Source organism: Eupeodes corollae, chromosome 1 (assembly GCF_945859685.1).
Source record: "Eupeodes corollae chromosome 1, idEupCoro1.1, whole genome shotgun sequence".
Taxonomy (NCBI): Eukaryota; Metazoa; Arthropoda; class Insecta; order Diptera; family Syrphidae; genus Eupeodes; species Eupeodes corollae.
The window spans coordinates 63,053,133-63,076,584 of NC_079147.1; the positions used below are offsets into that span (position 1 = coordinate 63,053,133).

The 23,452-nt window shown below is 36.2% G+C and overlaps 1 protein-coding gene and 1 non-coding gene across 5 annotated transcripts in view; both read left to right on the plus strand.

Moving 5' to 3' along the window:
- LOC129943268 (oxysterol-binding protein-related protein 8) overlaps positions 1-23,452 on the plus strand; it is a 119,544-nt gene that overhangs the window by 85,822 nt on the left and 10,270 nt on the right. For all 4 annotated transcript variants that reach the window (XM_056052575.1, XM_056052576.1, XM_056052577.1 and 1 more), the window contains 4 exons: positions 21,049-21,280; positions 21,369-21,608; positions 23,022-23,176; positions 23,235-23,413. In XM_056052575.1, the coding sequence (XP_055908550.1) occupies positions 21,049-21,280; positions 21,369-21,608; positions 23,022-23,176; positions 23,235-23,413 (806 nt within the window). The remainder of the gene's footprint in view (positions 1-21,048; positions 21,281-21,368; positions 21,609-23,021; positions 23,177-23,234; positions 23,414-23,452) is intronic.
- LOC129943589 (U1 spliceosomal RNA) lies at positions 9,649-9,812 on the plus strand. The gene has a single exon (XR_008781314.1). It is a non-coding gene; the product is annotated as a U1 spliceosomal RNA (small nuclear RNA).

The following is a 23,452-nucleotide window of genomic DNA, read 5'->3' on the forward strand; positions in this document are numbered from 1 at the left end:
CAGACAGTTGAAGTCCATTTCTTATTTTCCCAGAGCCTATGAAAGGTTTCTGTTTTGTTAACTGAACAATTTTTCGGTCAGTTCTTTCAGTAGTCATCCTTTTTAGGCCTCGCGTTTTCGATTTATTTTGCCATTTAAAGGCGTTACTTACCATTTTTGCTGAGCAGCCTAGGATATCTTAAATATTTTGATAGGTTTTTCCCTCTAAACGCAGTTTTCGAATAAGTTTCCGAATTTCTTCGGTGCAGTGTCTTGACCGTCCGATTGTTTATTTTTGAGGTAATATGCTCAATGGTACAAATACTTCAATACTTTATATAGTATAATATTTACTTACTGAAAAAAAAAATGAATTTTCAACACTTCAATGAAAATAATTTAAAATGATACAAAATTTGACTTCCTTCATATTGCAGCTTTCTTCTTTAGGTAAGCCTCACTACAAAATTTAATGCGACCTAGCTTGTCCCTATTTTTTCTACCTAAAAAACTACTACATCCCTATTAAATAGAAGTAATGTTTTTTATTGTTACTCAAAAACTATAGGTTTCATACGCATTTTAGCTCATGAAACTCACTTAGCGCTATAGTCCTCGGGCCTCACGAAACAAAATTATTCTTTTAACAGGGTCTCTATCTATAGATGTTGCCTCCAGTTGAGCACTTCAAGTTCTACGTGCCATCAGTTGTTGGACTTTTATCCTTCTAGCGAAATCTACGCCGCTCGTTGTTTCAAGTTTTCCTCCTCTTCCCTTCTATTCATACGGAACCTTAAACCACGCGAAGAACTTTTCTCTCTAAACGACATAAGGCGCTTTCATTCGCTCGGGGATGATGATGGTCTTATATAGCGACACTTTGGTAGCTCGTAAGAGGGCTTTGCTACTCAATTGATCTCTTAGCCCAAAGAAAAAGCGGTTAGAAAGAGTATTTTTTCATTTGATCTCAGCGCTGATGTTGTTTTCTGTGTTCATAGCGAAACCTTGTTAGGCGAAGTCCTTGTCTACCTTAAAGTTACGTCTGTCGATGGTGACGTTTTGGCCGTAACGTCGTGTGGGCGTTTCTCTCTTTATGACAACATGTACTTTGTTTTCCTCTTATTAACCGCTAAACCCATTTTTGCCGTCTCTGCATCAGTACTCACAAACGCCCCATTGACATAACGCTAACTTCTTCCGATTATGTTAACACAACTGTACAACAGCACTCCTTTGAGGGACGATGTAACTTTCTTATGATTTTTCGACTTTTGACTCTGTCAATCATGTCATTCTATTAAATAAATACTGAGCAACAGTTTCTTTTTTCTTCAAGTTCCGCTAAGCTTGTTATTCTTATTTGACTAACACAAAAAAAAGCATTTCAGATTGGAGACTGTCCACTTTGTCCAATGTTCCTCAAGGGTCGATATTGGCTCTTCTACTATTATATATATATATCAATGATCTTCCAAATTTGATCGAAAACTGTTCCTGGCATCTGTAAGTCGACGACTTTTAACTTTACTTAAGTTGTCATCTTGGACTGATTTAGCCTCTAATATCAATGTAGACCTTGACAAAATTTTAAAGAGTCTTTTCTTGAACCCCATCAGTTATTTCTTGATCTCTCTTACTTTTCCTTGATATTGTTAAGTATAGTGCCCCCACTGAATATGAAGGAACTGCTTGAAATCTAGGTGTTAATTTTTACCGCTGTCTTACATAGGACAATAATATAAATGGAATTATAGGCAACGTTTATGCTGCCCTACGTACTTCATGGATAACCCAGGACTATACACCAGTAAACACACGCATGTTGCTTGTCAAGACTGTTAATATTGTAGCTAAAATCGCAGAGAACGTAAGAATCGAGGAAAGAAAGAACTCTTGAAAATAAGTAAAACAATTTGTAGCTTTGAAATTAATTTTATTTCAAAGCCTATGGTTCCCGAGAGGTATATTTTTTTATGAATAAACTTGTTTGTAGGATTGATATTACGGTAGTGTACTAGCTGCTTAGGGATCTGCCAGAAAGAAAAAGAAAACGCGCTTCATTTAACGCGCGCATTTTATATGCCTTCCGTTTCGAAGTCTCCACGAAAATTCCCTTTAGTCGTCTTCTTTGTAATAAACAGGTGTCTCTTTCTATCTCAATTAATCGGCCGTTCTCCTTCATCTGACACTTCGCAGCAACGTTGTTTCTATGAGTTCAGAAAAAAAGCTCTGTTTGTGTTGTTCATTTTTATGGTGGACTAAGTCATTTTCGCAACAATATCAATCTTAATTATATGGTTGTAAATTATATCGCAACTGTAGTTATGATATTAAACCTAAACTTTATGTAGCTTTTAACAACTATGTTCGCTATGTTTTTGGCCCACGAAGATATGACAGTGTATCCAATTTTGAAACCCTGCTGCTAGATAATGTCCTTTGACAATTACCTTAAACTTCTTAATTTGTTGCTACTCTCTGATGTACTCTTTAAACACCAACCACAATACTGTTTCGACAAGATCAATTTTACTTGGGAACTTTCTCCCAGCACTATTAAGGATATCCTAAACGCAACTAGAATTAAAAAGGCTCTTAAATATTATTTTTCAAATAGCATTTAAAAACTTTAAAATATAATAAAAATTATTCAACATTTGCTTGATCTACCAATCTGCAATCTGTAACTAACTGATAAGATTTTGCATCTTACAGTTATTGACTATTAACGAATAAATGAAATGAAATTAAAGACATATACAGTGCCGCACTTAATAATTGGCACAGCTCGCTTTTTTAACTTAAAAGCAACATTATAAGCCTTGGAAACACGCTATTTTTAAAATTTGTTTTGGTTTGGTATATGCATATATATATATACTATTAAACGCAGTTAGGTTAATTTAAAATAAGTTGTCCAGCACAAAACTAGTGGCACCATATATTTAATCTTTTAATAAACATAAGTTAGTATTAGTACTTAGTGTAGGGAGGCCCTTTTGCTTTATAACAGCATCGAAACGCCTTGGCTTAGAATTCACCAAATTTGTAGTCGTTTCTTCTCCAATATTTTGCCATTCCTCTATCAATGCTAGTTTGAGTTGAGCTTTATAAGATATCAAACGCTTTTTTACGCGTCTATCCAACTCTTCCCATAAATGCTCAATTGGATTAAGATCCGGGGATTGTGGTGGTTGTGAAAGCACATGTGCAATGTTATATGCGAACCAAATACGCACGTCGTGAGCCGTATGTTTCCGGTCATTGTCATTGACATGCACCTCACATCATCACTCCTCCACCGCCTTGTTTTATTTTAGGTGCCAAGTTATTTTTCTGGAGTGCTGTATTTTGTTTTCTTCAGACTTTTGTATGACCATCACAACGGGACACGTTAAACTTACTCTCGTCAGAAAAGCGTACATCATCCCACAAAGCGTTTGGCTTGCTTCCGTACTCAAAGGCATATTCCAAACGTCTTTTCTGGATAACTGGCGAAATCATTGGCTTACGCCTAGCAATACGTGCGTTGTATTCAGCTTCATGGAGTACTCTTTTTATCGTCATAGGGTGAACTGATTTCCCAAACTCTAAAATGACTTCAGCAGCTATTTCCAGTTGATGTAATATGAGGGTTAAATTTACCTTTCCGTACAATGCGGCTGCATTCACGAGCATTTAAAACCCGAGGACGCGCAGAATGTTTTTCACTTTTGAAGTTTGATTCCCCTTTGAAACGGTGCACAACGCTGCGAATTGTGTATCGGCTCCTTTTCATAATTTGTCCAATCTCTGCATATGACCTGCCTTGACTATGCATGTAAATAATATTTTTCTTTCCGATTTGGTGGTTTCCTCCTTTTTTGTTAATTTTTTTTTGTTCAAAATAACTACACTGGTATCCACACAAACAAATCTTTTTTTTGTTTGTTAATAAATGTAACTGCGGGTTTTAATTTGGGTGACAGAACTGTCAAGACTAACATACTGTACCAATAATTGTGTGCTGGAGAAATAAGGTGTTTCCTAACTTCAATATTTTTTTCATTAAACCTGAAAAAAGCTTGCTGTGTCAATAATTAAGTGCAGCAATGTAAATAAAGCCTCCGCTAAAACTCAGATTTCAAAGTAAATATTTTTATTATTTAATTTCCCTGGAATATGTACGTTATAGAAATCATGTTTTCATGCACAACATTGCAAGATCTAACATCTTTAATTGTTTTTCTCTACAAACTCTATAACAGTCCATAACTGTCGATCATATTTTATGGATTGCCACAACAGTTTAATATTCACTTTCGGTGGGTTCCAAATTATAGATACATTCCAGGAAATTGTAAGGCAGATGAACTCGCCAGAAATGGTACAGTAATAAGGTTTGGCTAATGCTTGAATACCAATCGTTTCATGTAAACTATTGCTAATGCAAGGCGCTATGAAGAAGGCAAACATCAAATGCAATCAAATCTTTACGTTTCAGGGCCCAAAAAACATCTGGCCTACACTAGATTTAAAGCGCTCAAGTTGCTTGCTATCTCTAAGCAGATCGTACATCAGATCGATAATCGGTGTCATAACCTTTACTTTAGTTGGCGCTACAGCGCATTGTACTCTTGGGCCTCAAGTAATAACTTTCGCTAGCTTACTCGACCTCCAACTTGCTGCGTCCAGTTTCGAATACCAAGTTAACGTGCGCCGCACCGCCGGCCTCAACTTGATCATTTCGCCGGAAATGAGGCATTCATCTGCTTCTTGTTTCCTCAGGCTTGGCGTTGAATACGTTACGGGCTGGAGCTTCGATGAGCATATCTCGATATGTCCTAGCTATCTTAAACGTTGAACAACCAATTTTTTACCAGTGGCAAGTCGCTGTACAGCTCGTACAGCGCATCGCCTTCTCGAAGTCCTCTGGTGGTTTCGAAGGTTTCGGTCGAGTCTCCTCCAATTTCGACGCAGCAAACGATCATTTTCCAACGTCATCCTCTAGATCGTCAACCAAATCTATTTGACGTGCCTGCTCGCTGGCGGAATCGTTGACTTTATCACCATTAAGCAGCTGGTTTAAAATATCTCTAGATTTTTAGCATTGACTGGGTCTCGACTACGGTATTCCCCTTCTTATATTTGTAGGGTATAGGGCGGCTATTTATAAAAGCTCCGCACCTGTTTCCTGTTAAAATATGTCTAGATCTCCTTGACTGCACGCTACTCATGGGCTTTTTTCTTTCTTCTGAGCAAGCGGATCTCATCCCTTCTCTTTTCGACGTAGATCGTGTCCTCCTTTCCTGCCGCAATCTGTATGCCTCCGCACATTCGGAGTCAAACCAGGAGTTCCTTGGTGGCGGCTGTGAGAAACCTAGCACCTCTTCTGCAGCATTCCTGATGGATTTTTTGCAAAGCTGCCAGTGGGTCTCTGGGCACATCTCGGCCGTTGTAGAGTTTCTCGCAAGCTCTAGGGATACTCAGTCGGCAATGGCATTGGCGGTATCAAACCAACCTGCTGCAGTCTTTCAACGTTGAATCTTCTCCTCGTAGATGTTGTTCGCCTAAGAGCTTCAATGGATATTCGTACGAAACCAGATGCCTTCTTTGACAATTTTAGTGTTAAAATCTCCCAGAAGAATATTAACGTCGTTTTTGGGACATTGCTTATTTGTTTTGGCGAGGAGCTCGTAAAATTCTTCTTCCGTTGGGGGCATCCAGGCTGATAAGGCTCAGGTGGTGAAATTTGGCGGATTGTAGTCACACTTTCGCTTCATTCCCGAAAGCTTAAAACTCTTTGCAGTAGTTTCCCTTTAACAGCTTTCTCCCATCGAGTGGACACTTCCCATAGTAGAAATCACAGCCTTCAATCTTCCAGCTGCCTGTCCCATTCCATCGCATTTCCTGGGGGGCTGTCATATCAGCATTGAGTTCGACGAGGCATCGGCAAGCTGCTCTGCTTTGCCGGTTGAGTGTGCGTAAATGCCATATACATGCACGTAAACCGTTTTCCGTTTTTCGTGTATGTGGGGGGGGAGGGTTTGCCAACATTATAAATCCGTTTATCCACGGTTTTACTTTTGTTTTCATCACACACTAATATTTCCTTTCATGTCCGGCTTGTGAGGCCTGCGCATCGTTAGAGCTGGTTCTTCAGAGCAATATCTGGTCTCAATGTCACAGCTCTGGATCCGATGGATCGAACATTTGTAGCTAGTTCACCTTTCAGCTATATAGAAGACACCACTAGGAAGTGACAATACGATTTTGCACCACCTTCGTGTAATAACCAATCACTGCTAATAGCAGAGCCCCGATAGGCCCGGGCACTGTCTCAAATGACTTTTGCAGAAGCTATATAGATGAAAAAGAGGAGCAAACAGTTTTTCACCTTCGCCATGCATGCCCTGCTCTGGCTCAAAAACACAAGAGTTTCCTAGAAGAATTCTCTTATAACAATCTTAACGAACTCAATCATATTAACACACTCAGTCTCCCACTTTTCGTAAGGGACTGGTTTCATTGAGCTTAAAAGAAGCCGTAAGATTCAGGTCATTAAAATGTGCCTAAGCATATCCTACTCCATCACGGATAGCCACTTTTACCTACCTAACCTTTCCCGGTTCTCCTATTATGCACATTCTTTTCAAAATAGGTCACTTGTGCTTTATACCAGTTATAATTTTGTGAAAATATTTATAAGTCTGAATGAGTGTGAAAATATTATTGTATCGTTATTTTCTAAATTTAATTTGTTTGTGCTACTTTTGTATACTTGTTAATAATGATAATAAACAATTAATTAGTCGTTACTGTTTGCAAACTAAAGATTTTAAGTAAGGCAAAGCTCATCTCACTAAAAATAGCACTCATACGCCCCTAACAACTTTTCTTGTTATGTATTAAATCAAATTTCAGAACCTTGTCCTCAATTAAACTTCCAAAGTTGATAAAAAAAATGACTTTTTTCGAAAAATTGGTTCTTTCTTTTTAATGATTTCTGCCAAATCTTACATAGGAAGTTATTAATTAGGTACCATTTATGCGTTATGATTATTAAAACTCCCCATAGGCCTCTTTTTATTTACAACATGACAATGTTTATTAAACTAAAAATTTAGCTGAATATACAGTGAATCAAAAAAATCTGCGTACAAATAAAACAAATGGAAATAACTTAAAAATTCTGCTTTATTTTAGGAATAACTTCATGAAATATGCTTCCGTGATTTATTAAATTTTATATTTTCTTACAAAATAAAAATAAGTGCTTATACAAAAATTCACAAAAAAACAAGATATTTTCAAAAAAATTAAAACACTAACAAAATTTGTCCCAAAAAAATCTGCGAACGCCACTGCTCTTATTTAGAAACAATTGTGAAGTGCAACGGGAAATTATCTGTTATCTTGTCACTTGTGTTTTGCTGGCTTCTTTACATAATTATCAGTTGAAAATTTGAGTTAGCAAAGCTGAAAATTATTGTAATTTGAGTTGAGAAAGTGAAAAATCGTTGTGATAGAGTTAATTTTTAAAATGAGTCGATAAAATTGTGAAATTCCTATGGATACCAGGTCAATTATTATTGAGCTTTACAACAAGGGGACTACATTACGAAAAATTGGTGATATTGTTCACAGAAGTCATTCCTTCATCCGGTTCCTTACCGGTACTTTAAAAGTAAAACTACGATCAGGGCGCCCTAAAAAGGTAACCACCCGCTTATAACACCACATACTGCTACAAGTTAAGTCGGATTCTAAAATAAGTGCTCCGAAAATCGCTTTGGGAATTTTACGAGATTTTGATGTGAACATTAATCCAGAGATAGTAAGAATTGTTCTAAGAAAAAAAATATTTTCATGGTGGAATCGCAAGACGGAAGAGGCACACCTCAAAAGGGAACGTTAAGAAGCGTTTAGTGTTTGCAAAGGAGTGGATTAAACAACCAGACGAGTTTTGGAAAACGGTTATGTCTTTTGACGAAAGCAAATTCAGTTTGTTTAAATCCGATGGCCGTACCATTGTTTGGAGAAAGCCAAACCAAGAGATTGCGAAACAAAACATCAATCCCACCATCAAACATGGTGGTAAAAGTGTCATGATATGGGGTTGTATGGGTGCACAGGGTGTTGGAAATATGCAATTTATTGATACTACAATTATACCTGGATATACTGAAAACAAACTTTCCTGAGAGTGTTCAAAAGATTGGTTTACACGTTTAGCAAAGATAACGAGCCAAAGCATAAGTCATTATTGGTTCAGGAATGGCTTTTGTATCATGTTCCGAAGCAACTTCACCCGCCTCCTCAATCACCTGATCACAACCCCATAGAGAATCTATGGGAATTGATTGATCATCCTATACGCACACATAACATTACTTCGCAAGCCATTGATCCGGAATATGCTGTTCTTCGCCCAGTTTTGCAGGAAGAGTGGAATAAAATTACACCTGACGATACAAAAAAGTTTGTTTCTAACATGAAAAGTCGACTTAAAGCTGTTATTAGCGCTAAGGGATACCAAACAAGGTATTAAGTTAAAAAATACAGTGTCGTACGCAGACTTTTTTGGGACAAATTTTGTTCGTGTTTTAATTTTGTTTAAATATCTTTTTTTGTTAACTTTTTTATAAGCTTTTATTTTTATTTCGTAAAAATACATACAATTTAATAAATCACGGAAGCATATTTCATGAAGTTATTCCTAAAATAAAGCGGGATTTTAAAGTTATTTCCATTTGTTTTATTTGTACGCAGACTTTTTTGATTCACTGTACTTCTAACTCTTGAACTTGTGTTCCAATCGTTATACAGATTACTTACAGACTTTATATTTTTTGATGAAAACTTATCTCCATTATTGAAAAATAACACAAGAATCTTTCGTCGTTTGTCTTGAGAGTCTTCCTCTTCGTTTAATCTTAATTCTTAAACGGTGAGAGTACGATCCCAAGAAGCAAACCACCGACCGCCCGCCAACCTTTCCCTTTATTTCCGTCGCGATCGGCTCGTATTGTATCTACGAACCTACAATTAAAATTATTTAGTTCTTATAGATACAAATAATAACAACAACAAAATATAACTTGGTGTGTAGTAAAGTATTACACACTTTATCATCTATAATAAGAATATAATAATATATAAGACACAACGATCATAGTCTGAGAGTTAGGGTTGCTTTAAATATGCATAGGTACTTTATATAAGCTTAAATTATTATTAACAATTATTTATAAATTGTTCACTATACTTTAAGACAAAACTTGGTGAAGTATATTAAAGTTAAAAAAATATCTAAAAAAATTCATTACTTCTCTTTTTTGTCAATTTTAATGATAATAAATTAGGTAGAATCATACAAAGACACTATTTAAAAACGATTATGAACAGTTTTTTTCTAAACATTTCCATTTTGTATAAATTCATTGATTGATCAAACTTAAATTTCCAATTATAATAAAAAAATAATCTTTAAATGTGAATGCATAAAAAAGCAGCAATGTTTCCTGAACTATTAAAATGTTGAAATGGTATTTGCCGATCATGAATTTTATTTTCTCATAAACAACAACAACTAAAATGTGTACGATCAGTTTTTGTTTGTTGTTTTATAATTCACATTTAGTTTTTGTCAGAAAAGTTATAAGAAGTGTAGTGAAAGCGGCATTAAGCATACTTACCTGGCGTAGGGGTTACCGTGATCATGAAGGCGGTTCCCCCGGAGTGAGACCTGGCCATTGCACTTTCGGTTGGGTTGACCTCCGCGATTATTCCTAATGCGAATAACTCGTGCGTGTAATTTTTGGTAGCCGGGGATGGCGTTCGCGCCGCCCCGACATAAATAATTAACTAATCAATCAGTTTTATAGTATGTTAAAATTAATAATAAATTAAAGTTCGCTTATATAAAAACTATTATGAATGATTTAAGGCTGACTCACAAACACGCTTCGGCTTCGTCTTCGTCTGCGTTACGTTGGGCTTGGGCATGCTTCGAGGTTGCTTGAATAATGTTTCTATTATGACATTTCTAAAATGACACTTCTGTCCTTAGCAGTTGTTATTTTTTCTCAAAAGTTTGTTTTGGTTTGTGATGCAGTAAAAAATATGCATTTTGAAATCGAAAAAATTAAAATTATCGCGGAAGCAGCTTACACAGCTTATCGTGGGTATGTTGAGCTCATAGAGCAAGAAGAAGAGCAGACTGAGAGACGTTTGTGGGTCTGGGAGCTCAATCTGCGGAGAGATGAGGAAGAGTTCTATGTTTTGAACTTTACCCAAATGAACGATAAAGACCCAGAGCACTTCTTTAAAATAACAAGGATGTCTCCTAACGCATTTGAGATACACCGCGCTCTTATTGAACCTCATCTATAGAAGACTAGTTGGAGAAAACCTATTGAACCAATTGCACGACTTTTCGTAACTTTGTTGTAAGTTGTTCAAGTGAAAATGTTCATTTCTTTTGATAAGCAGAGTAAAAAGCCAAGAGTCGATGTTCAATGTATAAAGTTTAATGATAGAATGCAAGTTACAAAAGATTATGAAAGTGAAGCGATTAAAAAGTTAATGTAACAACAATGTATTCAAGTGTAGACTGGAAAGCTAATTCATAGGGTAGTGTTAAATAAATTGTCCTCACACTCCCACTTTTATTCAAAAAAAAAAATTAGTTAATTTTAGGATGAATGCCAATGGCACCACGAAAAAATTCAAATTTTTCTTTCTTCGTGAATATGTCCCCAAGTTGTTCATCTGTACCAATATAGCTTAAAGTGAAAGATCCATCCTCAAACTTGTCGCGGATGAAATGGTACCTAACGTCGATGGGCTTGGTCCTTTTATGATACTCTGGGTTCTTAATGAGTTTGATAGCGCTTTGATTATCCACGTACAGCGTTGGTGATTCCCCCAAAATGCTTGACGAAATGTCTTGCTAAAGTTGACGTAACCATAATAATTGCTTTACTGCTTGTGCTGCTGCTATATATTCCGATTCGGTTGTCGAAAGAGCCACCGACCTCTGCTTCTCCGATGACCAAGAGACAGCGCCAGAACCCATCATGAAAACATAGCCTGATGTTGACTTTCTAGTATCAGGATCACCAGCAAAATCAGCATCGCTGAAAGCAGAAAAATTGTTATTGAGCTTTGAAGTAAAAAGTATGCCATAATAGATGGTTCCTATGATGTATCGTAGTATACGTTTTATAGCCTTAATATTCTGATTTGATGGATGTTCCATATATCTACTTGCATTGTTAAGGGCAAAGCTAATATCCGGTCGTGTTGCTACAGCCAGATACATTAAACTGCCGACCATCTCGCGATATGGGAAAAGACCTTCCGGTGTATCAGAATTGTTATTTGAAAGTTGAATTTCATTGGTTGGTGTTGAGACCGGATTGCAATCCACCATATAAAAAAGTTGAAGGATCCTCTTAGCATATCCAGACTGACAAATATGCACTCCTCCATCGGAAAGACGGCTTATCTCCAACCCCAAAAAACACTCCGCATGACACCACTTTACATTGAACTCCTTGCTCAGGTAATCGATAAGTGGATTAAGAAGATCTTCAGAACTTGTCGCGATTAATCCATCGTCTATGTAGATTGCCAAGTACATCTTATCTTTACCTTTTCGGTAGACAAAATTTTTTTGATGAAATCGGTAAATTTCTTATTCCAGCATCGAGATGCTTGTTTGAGTCCGTAGAGACTTCTAAGTAGCCTGCAAACCTTACCACTCCCGTCCTCATATCCTTTGGGTTGATTCATGAAGACTTCATCCTGTAGTTCTCCATACAGGAATGCGGTTTTTATATCAAATTGTCGGAGAATAAGATCTTCTGCTGCCGCTATCGATAAAATGACCCTAATTGATTCGAATTTCACTACTTTGCTGAATGTCTCACGAAAATCGATCCCATACTGCTGGGTGAATCCTCTGGCAACAAACCTTGCTTTATATCTGTCCACTGTTCCGTATGATTTGTACTTTATCTTGTATACCCAGCGATTATCAATTACCTTTTTATTGTCAGGCAAATCAACAAGAGTCCATGTTTGATTCTGTAATAGGGAGTTGAACTCGTCATCCATCCAAAAATAACATCTCTAGAAACAATAATTCTATTTTGCGATGGACTCCATAGCCGAAATTCCTTGACATTATCAGAGTATCCTACGAAAACGCATTTTTCAGACTTGGAATCCCATTTTTGACGTCTCTCTTTAGGAACATGTACGTAAACCTCAGATCCAAATATTCTTAGATGATCAAGTTTCGGTAGAGTATTGAACCAAATTTCAAAAGGACTTTTACCAAACACTGAACTCTTACCTGTGCGATTTAGCACATATACCGCCGTGTTTACAGCCTCCGCCCAAAATTTGAGTCCAATGTGACATGAATAAATCAACGCTCGTCCTGCTTCGACTATTGTCCTTATATCGCGCTCCGCTCGGCCGTTTTGCTGCGGTGAATATGGAGCGCTACGCTGGTGACGAATGCCTTTCTTTTGTAGTATCTCCTCCATACTCTTGTTTACGAACTCCAGACCATTATCGCTTCGTAAAGTATTGATGTAGTGTCCAATTTCATTCTTAACAGATTGCAAAAAATGATTAAAAAACTTAACGACCTCCGATTTGTGTTGCATGAAATAAACAGTTCGAAAATTAGAAAGATCATCCTTGAAGAGAAGGAAATACCTCGAAGCACCCTTTGTTTGAAATACAATCAAAACCCTTATCCAAAACGCATCCTGCTGAAAATAGATTAAGTCGAATCTCCGGTACAAATAAAACATCTTTTAGTTGTTTTTCATTCCAATAATTTCCATCAAAAGCTAATACATCTATAGTACCTTTACCATGCGCATAAATTATGCTACCATCTCCAACTCTAACGGGAATGGCATCATGCAAAGCTTCATAATGACTAAACCAACATCGTTTGTTGCTCATGTGATCGCCCCCCGAGTCGAGAAACCACGCGTTCTCGTTACACTTTCAGATAACATGAGCTCACTGATAAAAGCGTCACTGGTTTTCTTGTCAAATCTTGAGGACTAACTCGTATTGCCTTGCCGCCTTGGGCAATCGGACTTGAAATAACCTCTCTCGTTACAAAAGTAGCACCGAAGGCTGCTTCTTCCTGGTTTAGTGAAAGGTTTGTTGTTGCTGCTTTCTTGCTTGCTGTTTCTTCCAAAACGTCTGAACTTATTCACAACTAGGGCTTCACTTGGTGCTGGTTCCTCCTGTGATATCATTCGGTCGGGTCTCTTCAATCATAAGACGTGTAATGAGGTTATCTAATGTGCGCTGACTTTTGTCTGTGGACTCCCATGCATTGTGGAAAAAATTAAAACTAGGAGGAAGAGTCATTAACACTTTTGTTATAACCATAGATTCTGAAATAGGTTCACCTAACTCCCTGAGTTGCTGCACGATCTTTTCCAATTTTGAAATGTGACACGCCATACTATCACCAGGATTCTTCGAAAAACTGTAAAATCGTTGTTGTAGCATGTGAACCCCAGACTCCGATTTTTGCTCGTACACGCTGTGGAGTTTATTCCACATAGCATTGGAACTCTCACAATTGATGATGTGCAACATGGGCTGCTGTCCAATGGTCGAGATTATTTGCTTTTGCGCCAAGACATCAGATTTCATCCATGCTACTAATTTAGCTTCATCGCTTGGCCTCAAAGAAAGTCCAGTTGCAACGTCTAGTAAACCGCTAGCGCTCAGCAAAATACGCATTTGAAATTTCCATACAGACCATTGACTTGCATCGAGGAGCTTGTTAATCTTAAACGTGGACTCATTCTCCATGATTATTCAAAAAAGTATAAGCCGTGAACAAAAAATATTCGATATAATAGACAAATTTGTACACTCGTTAGAACAACGTTTTTATTATATTACTGTTCAAGAACAAAGAAATCGCAAGATCAAGAACTGTTCTATCGTTAATCTTTATATACTCTCAATATCGAATAATATTAAACCGTAACCATCAACTCTTCTCTACCGTTTTTTTATGTATAGCAAAATAAGAGATTAGTCAAAAATTGCTCTCCCCACGAAATGTCTATATACCGAGTTACACTTTTGCAATAATGTCTATTTCCAAAAAAACTCAAAGACCTGTGCCCATAACCTGATAAGCAGAGTAAAAAGCCAAGAGTCCATGTTTAATGTATAAAGTTTAATGATAGAATGCAAGTTACAAAAGATTATGAAAGTGAAGCGATTAAAAAGTTAATGTAACAACAATGTATTCAAGTGTAGACTGGAAAGCTAATTCATAGGATAGTGTTGAATAAATTGTCCTCACATCTTTGCTTACAACATTTTTCTTCAAGGTATTTGTCACAAGGGGTACCAAAGCAAGTGCTCGAGTGGATGTTTCGTATGGGATATTCAACAGTTGCAAACATCATTTACGAAACAGCCCATATTCTTTGGATTGGTGATTCAGCTTTTCCCTTGAAACCATATTTGATGCGGCCATACCCTGGAAAACTGCTCACAATTGAAAAACATAATTTTAATAAAAGGCTTTCTCGAGCTCGGATAGTTATTAAGAATGCCTTTGGAATACTAGTTGCGAAGTGGAGAATTTTAAGTACAACACTTAATATGTTGCCTACAAATGCAGACAAAATCATAAAGGCCAGTGTAGTCCTGCATAATTTTGTCAAGCTAAGCGATTCAGCATACATAACTCCAGACTTTGTCGATCGCTACGATGAAAACGATGTCCTCATCGAAGGTCTCTGGCGACGGAAAGTAGGAACACTTACGATATGCAGGTCAATTGGATCGCACAACTCTTCTCAACTTGCGTTTGCGATATGAGACAAATTAATGGAGTATCTAAATAACAACCAAATTTAAAAACGGTTTCTTCAAATAATAAAAAGATCTTTGAATGCTTAACATTTTATTCAGAATTTTTATTATTATTATTAGGAACTATGGTACATACAAATAACAAAATAACTCAAATGGGCTGAGACGGTTGCATTCAACCCTCCAAAAAAGGATTTAAAATCCTCTTCGGTCCTTCTCTTTGAGCATCTCGCTCTCTTTGGAGTGATCATGTCGTTGCCGTCGTCATTTCCAAAATTGAAATCATCCGCGCTAATTGGCGACGGCAACTCTGCAGCGAACTCAACTGAAACAGTTTGCTGGTAGTTCCCTAATTGCCTGCAACAACACATACAAATATTATCTAACACTATAAAATAACAAATATTGTGTTTTTATACATTCGTGGTGTTAGTAACTCAAAAAACTCCCAGCTATCTCCCACTGCAGCTCCACTCCCGGACGGTTGTTCCATCGAGCGCTTCGAAGCCGAACGAACTGGTCCCGAAGGCTCTTTCACGGCTGCTTACACTCGCCAACTGCAGAAATACACGAAGGTTATTATTTAAACTTTTTATTACTTCAAGCAATTACCTGATCTGGTCTGTTTAAGGTTTGGCCAATCTCTTCCCATGCAGCATTTCTTTTTAAAACTTTTTTATATGTTTTAGACCTGGTGTTGTAATGGAATTCCCGTTCCCTCACCAAGTCAATTACATAGTAGTTCTTCAAAACTAATTTTTTTGTTCTAAAAGAATTAAACATTTTCAAAAAAAATTGTATATATATTCTAATTATATTTCCTTAACTTACCTACTTTAATTTTTAGCAAAGCAAATATTTTATTTGTTAACAATTTTGTATGGCTGTTGAGCTGTCAGACGAAGCAAATGTTCAGAAAATTGAACTAGAGCTTCCGTTTGGAGTCACATTACGTTACATTACATTCTTTTCCTTACGATTGTCAAACAAAACGTGAGGTCGAAGCTCCATTGTGATAGCATGCATTGAATTCCTATGGCTGAACTCGTAAACGTCAGGCGGAGCTGAAGCTGAAGCGTGTATGTGTTTCAGCCATTAGGATGTTGTAAACATAGGAGTAGTCACTAGTCAGTACAGTATAGTCGTCATTAAAGAAATTAAATGAAATTTATTCATTAAATTTATAGTACAAATATGTATTTATTAATTCTAAACCGAAAACAGTTATGACCACGGTTCCCACTTGAAAAAAATTAGCATTATCAAAGCTGAAAAGAAAAATGACAAATCGTACTAAAAAAGGACCAAATTAATTGTCCGCAACAGTTTTTAACTTCCCATAAGACGTTATTGTAATCGATCCGATTTGTAGAATTGAAAATGTTGACTTGTCTCGACGTTTTAAGATTTCTATAGTCTTAATAAACGCTACGTTTTTTCGTCGTCCATAGCTCAAGAACCAGTAGATATCGTATCAAATACTTTTTAGCACATTCTTTAATTGAAGGGCAGTAATGCCAGACCTGTATCAGTTTTTCAATAAGTTTTACTTTTGTTGTAATAACTTCTTTGGCAATTTCCCTTTTAGTGATCTCCCATAGGTTTTCTATGGAGTTCATGTCAGGGAAATTGCCTGGCCATGATAAAACTGGTATGTTTTCGTCATTCAAATATTTTGTCACACTCTTAGTTTTATGGCACGGGCCTGAGTCATGCATGAAAAGATATGGTTCTTTGTTTGGGAACCATTCTCTTAGCTGGGTTATGTGCCATTTCTCATTCCTGGCTGTTCTACCAGAACCATTCCGAAATATCATCACCTTGGATTTGCTCAAATTGATTTTCAGATTCCATAACCAGCAATACACATGTAATCGGTTAATCATCACCTGTAGGGTTTCTGGCGAGTAAGCAAACAGTTTGACGTCATCTGCAAAAATCAAGGCTTTGATAATTGTCCTCCATATTTCAATTCCACCAGGAAGAAAATCAATCAGGTCGACTATGAACAAAGCAAAAAGATTTGGGATTAAATTGCATTCTTGCTTGACTCCCATCGAGTCAAAACTTTCCGACTTTCCGGGGACATTCCATGTCGCTGCCTTATTTTCGTTAAAGATGCTTTCTAGTAACTGCCCAAATTTGTCCGACATCCCATAATTCTAAAGCTTGAAGATTAGTGATCGGCGTTCAACAGTATCAAAAGCTGCCTTGAAATCGACGAAAAATACGTAGAGCTTATTTTTTTGTCCGCTAGCTTTGCAGTACAAAAATATTGTCGAGTAGCCACTTGTAAAACCGGCCTGAAATTCCCCAAGCAACTTATTATCATGAATCCAACGGGTCAGTCGGTTTTTTAATAAAGATGCGAATATCTTGTAGGTGGCGTTGAGGAAGGATATCCCTCAGTAGTCGGATGGATCATCAATGTTGCCTGTCTTATGTATGGGAAAAATTAAGGATTTTTTTTAATTGTTTGGTAGTATTCCAGAATCCAAATTTGTATTGAAAGCCGATGTTAAATTTAAAGTTAGCCTTTTTGTTCCATATTAAAAAAATTCCAGTGATATACCATCAAGTCCTGAAGCTTTTCCGTCCTTCAATTTCACTAATACGCTTTTAACTTCGTCATGAGTTATGACACTGTTCAAAATATCGTTTGAGTACAAAACATAGACTTAGGGTATTGGATAGGAAGCGTAAGACTCTCTGGGTTCAAAAGTAACTTGAAGATATTATGCCATACATCGATGTTTAGTTTCTAACAGATTTTTGGTTTTGCTCCATTCAAGTGGTGAATTTCCATCCAGAATTCCTTGGAATCCTTGTAGTTTTTAAGTTTAAGAGTCTTGGTTTCATAAAACTTTCTTTAAATTCTGCGTTTGTTACTATATATGTACATTTTTTTGAAGGAGCAGCAGCTGAATTTTCTAAAAGCTCTTAACCATCCGAATGATTTTTTGCGTGCTTTTTCGCAATCTACGTCAAACCATTTTTCTTTACTTTTAACTTTAAGAATTTTTCCCTGGTACTTTCATGATTCTGGGCATGAAAGTTTTTTAATTTGTTCAATGTCGCCTATTGAAATTTGAGTCACCGTTGATTTTAAATTTTGGTGGCAGCTTTTAAACCGTTATATTGTCTTGCTCTATTAAGTTAGTTTGGAATTCAACTACTATTGGCAAGTGATCGGAAAACGGGACACTTTTGACCATGAAATCTGAAATTATAGGAATCGCTTCTTTGTAGAATTCGTAAAGGCGCATCCAGTTCGCACTATTCAGATAGTTTATAACCTTTTAAACTTGCAGAAAGCTTTTTTCAAAGTGAACACGCCTTATCTCCGTCAGCATTGGACAAGCTCCTAAGAATTGTAATACATCCTCTCTCTCATGCTGATTACAGATTGTACAAAGATCGATAACCTCGTTACGATGGGGCCTAAAGTTTAGTCTGATCAGTTCTCCTCTTTTCTTAAATATGGATCCAATGATAGAATTGTTATATTCGCTGGTGAAATAGTTCCTGTCGTTGAGATTAAGAACACACTTTGTATAATGTTTCATTTTCGTTGATGAGCGAAGTTTTTCAATATGCCCATACCTTTCATTCTCATCAGTAACGGATATTACTTGGTAAAGCATCTTCTTCAATTGAACCCCATTCATACTCCAATTCAGGATCAAGCCACCGTCCGCAGCTAACAAGTTGCAATCTTTTAGAACCAGTTTTTTTGTTTGAATCGCATACTGCATTATCTTTCATTACCCTCACAATATAGTCAACATTGAGTTTAACGGTTAAAATAGACAGTGACGGAAGACCAGTTTCCAAATAATACATATATTTTAGGGTATTTATCGGCCGAAAGAATACTTTCCTTAAGAAAAAAACGTAATAAGATTTTAACTAGCTCATACAAGATAGCTAAGACAGTAGCTGTAAACACTCTATATCTTTAGTCAGTCGCTATTAGCTTGTTACTATAAATTCTTTTCCAATTAACACATATTGCCGATTTAGCTTTATTTAGTTTGCTTTTAAGATTTTCTTCTAATTTTAAATTAAGAGTGAACTACGTTCCTAAATAAATATAAGACTTAACTTCGTATAGAGTTTTTTCGCCATATTTCCATTGCTCGCCTCTCGCCGTTCTGCCAGATCCATTCTTAAAAAATAGGACTTTTGACTTTTCCGGATTAACTTCTAGATTCCATACTTGGCAATATTCTTCCAGTTTACTTATCTTCAACTGTAGAGTAGTCGGTGACTCCGCAAGAATGACAATGTCATCGGCATATACATGATCACTTTGATCCGTTCGTTCCAAATCATCTAAAAAAAGTGCAAATAACAAAGGACTTAGAATACAGCCTTGTCTCACTCCTTGCTTCACTTCAATCCTCTCTGATTTTTCTTTTCCATTATAATTGAACGTTATGGTGTTATGGTACCGTTTTTCAATAATGTTGACAAAATTAGTTGACACTCCTAGGTTAAATAGCTTGTATAGTAAAGCGCTTCTATTGATAGAATCAAAAGCTGCTCTTAAATCGACAAAAAGGCGCACAATTTTGGTCGAGTTTCCACTTTGCAAGTGAACGAAGCACAAAGATATTATCCACCGTGGAATATCCTTTACGAAAACCACTTTGAAATTCGCTAAGCTTGTTTTCATCTTGCACCCAACTGTTCAGTCTTTCGTAAAGAATGATGGTGAATATTCTTAAGGCTGCATTCAGAAAATATATTCCTCTATAATTTGTAGGGTCTTCTACATCACCCTTCTTGTGGTTTGGCGTTATTAGGGCTTTAAAGAAGTGATCGGGGAACGTTCCAAATTTTAGCATAATGTCTAGCGCTTCTGTCAATTTAATACTAAACTAAATTGTGCTATTTTTAAAGAACTCAGCTGGTATACCATTTGATCCAGCGCCCTTTCCATCTTTAAGACTTTGTAAAACACAACTCACTTCATTTTCAGTTATATTCTTATCTAGTTTCTCAATCCAAGTTGATGGTCGTGCATAACTTCAAAATAATTGTGTTGGAGAATTTAAAAGTGAAGTAAAATGCTGCTGAAACTTTTACTTTAGAATTCCCATTAAGTTTCCTCGTTATAGCCCAAAACTCGGCTGAATCTTTACTCCGACTGCTAAATTTTCTTCATACTTCTTTTTTTTCTTTACATGTATTTTTGTAAAGTTTGTTTATCTCCAAGTAATCTAACCTTACTTAGAATTTCATACCTTCTCAGGAGATTAAGAAGAGCTAATGATTTTTTCCTTAATTGCTCACATGAAAAGTCATACCACTCATTTTTTTTAGTTAACTTGTTCGTAGTTTTCATACATATCGCTGCTTCCCTAATAATTCGTACGTATTAGACAATAGGCATGCACTGAACTAACTTGCTTCTTAAAAGGGTAACTTCGGACGATGAATCCGAAATTATTGATTAGCACTCTAATTTCGCTTTAAGAACTCTAGCATAGCTTGGCAGAATATCAACCTCTGTTTTTTCGTTTACCAAGTTCGTAATAACTTTGTACTGGTATTTTGAAAGCTTTGCCTCAACCAAAAGTTTAAAAGCATCCAATTTCTTTATGTGTCTGAAGATTTGCACTGCTTTGAAACCCCAACAATGTCTCCAACGACTTATCTGGTCAAATCGTCTTCTCTTAGTTCGAGATGAACTTTCTTGCAGTGGCCTTTTTGGTCTGTCGGGATTATACTTCTAATACTTCTTTATCTTCTTCAAAGACTCACATTGAAAAACCTGATTTATGTATTGACAAATAGTATGTCGAAATTCGATTTCAAGACAACTTAATCCCGGAATGCTTATCAGTTTACCCTTTTGGCCAACTTTTTCCGTACTATGGAGTACGGAGCTCTGTTCTTTAGTCGTACTGCGCAAAATGGTACACGCTCTGTCTTCCCCTATCATTGCCATTTACCAAAACATTAATTATATTAAAATCTATTAACCAATGGAAACCCACATTTAGAAATATTCAGAAAGATTAATCTAATTTGCTCATTCAATCTTATACGTGCCTCATAAAGATAATGGATTCAACATTTTGAGATTAAGCCAAATACGAGTCTCCTTGCAGAACATAAGTTACCTATTTTTATTAAAAAAAAAAACGATTATCGTTCTGTTCCTAATAAACTTTAAATATTTTATTTTTATTTTAGGTCCGCGGAACACTTAAATCATGGACAAAATTATGGTGTGTTTTGAAGCCGGGTCTGCTTCTTCTCTACAAGAGTCCAAAGGTAAAAAGCAGCCATTGGGTAGGAACAATATTGCTTAATTCGTGTCAAGTCATCGAACGACCCAGCAAAAAGGATGGTTTCTGTTTCAAATTATTCCATCCACTTGAGCAATCCATATGGGCACCAAGAGGACCAGACAAGGAGACTATAGGTTGGCTCTAAAACAAAACATAAACTTTAAACAAACCAACAAATAATTTGTGTAATCCTATTAATATATATTCTTATCTTAAATTCAGGTGCAGTCGTCCAACCTTTACCAACTGCTTACCTAATATTTCGAGCTCCCAGCCAGGCTGCTGGTAAATGTTGGATGGATGCCCTAGAGCTCTCCCTGCGCTGTTCGGCATTGTTATTACGTTCGAACAGTAACTCAGGTGGTGGACCAAATGCGACCACTGATGGAAATGTATCAGCACAGAGTTCTCATGAGACTCAGTGGTCTGAAGCAGATTATGAGAAGCATTTCAATGATCAAGGTATGTACATTTATGTTTTGTTATAAGTTTAATTTTATTTATATTATGTTTCATTTAACTACAACAATAATACAAACACTTAAAAATATTTAAAGAACAAAGTATAGGGACTAGGAATAGAAACCGCATCGAAAAACAACATTCTTTTGGTAATTTTCTAACCGTAGAAAGTGCTGCTTCAAGGCTCACATCGAGCTCCTTGAGTCTAGCTAGATCACCAACACCAATATTTCAACAATTATATTTGACAATGACCAATTGGGAACGAATGATGGCCAATACGCCTGATTTCCCAAAAATGCGAAAATTTCGAAGACATCGCCATCTTGTTAGTAAAGATGCTGGAGATATGAGTGATGTTTCAAGTGGGATCGATTTCAGTCCTCAAAGGAGACGCATTCTAAAAAAATCAGTATCGATGCAATCGTTTGGTCGAACAAGTCAAACAAGTGACGATGACGACTCACCTAGACGTCTCAGTACACCGGGTGTATTTTTGAGTCCGTTTTTAACCGGTATAGCTTAAAAAGCTTTATTTTTTAAATAAAACATGATTTGAAGTATTTTTGAAAATTATAATTATTGATTATTAAGTAGCAAGATGGTAAACTTGTATTTTTCATCTAATTGTAGAACAAATCGACTTTATAAGTTTTTTAATTCTACATTTCGTACTTCAACTCCTACAAAAGCAAGAAAATTAATTTCGAGTATTGCCTTTTACTCTAAATTTGAGAAAAAGTAGTTTAATTGTACAAACTGGAGACACAAAGTAAAAATCGTATTTTTTAACTAGTATCAATTCAAATATTAAAGCTCTTTCATAGAATAGTTTCGATTTTTAAAATACTAGAAACACTTGCATTCAACACATTCTTATCTAAGTTTTCATACTTTAAAATCATGCTCTTTTAAAAAACTTCTTAAACACTAATTTCATCAAGTTTTGTTTGAAGTTAACGCGAGGTACCTATCATTTTATTCAAAAGCTAAAAAAATTCAAATAATCTTTTTTACTCATTAAATTTAATATACGTCTAAAACATTTCACTTAAATTTGAAATTAACGTCAAACAAAATTCATATTCGGAATCAAATTGCGAAGTCAAAATTGCTCTCGTTCGGCAATTCGTATTTTTTATTATTTGATTATTCCATCGTTTCTAAGGATCCTTTATAATATCGGCGTCTCAAGAATTCACAAAGTTACTATGCTTGCTTTCAAACATTACTTAATTTCAAAACATCTAAACATTGGTTTCTTGTAAAAGTAAATCATTAACATTTTAAATATTCATTATTATTGATATAATTTTTAAATAATATTCATTGCCGTAGTTTATAGGCTATCTATTAGCTTTAAATTCCTATAACAAGCAAATCATTCTTATTTTTCTTCAATTTAAATTCTAGATCTTGACGCTGACAGCCAAAACGAAGGAGCTGCAGCTGTTATGTCGGGCCCAGATTCTGAATCTGATTCTGATCTTGGTGAAGGTCCTGACCAGATTAGTGACGATCCACCAGAAACGCCATATGTTCCATGCCCAGAAGAAGAGTTTGGAGATGTAAGTTTAAAAATCTGCTCAATTCTATTAAAAATTCTAATTTTTGTTTAAATTTCAGGCTGGAGAACAAGTCGAGGAACTTGCAGAAGAACACAAGAGTCTTATTTGGTTTCTAATGAAGCAAGTCCGTCCTGGAATGGATTTGAGCAAAGTAGTTTTGCCAACTTTTATCCTAGAACCAAGATCTTTTCTAGACAAACTTGCTGATTCTTACTATCATGCTGATATACTTTCAGAGTAATTAAATACATTTTTTATCCTTATCTAAAGAGCCTT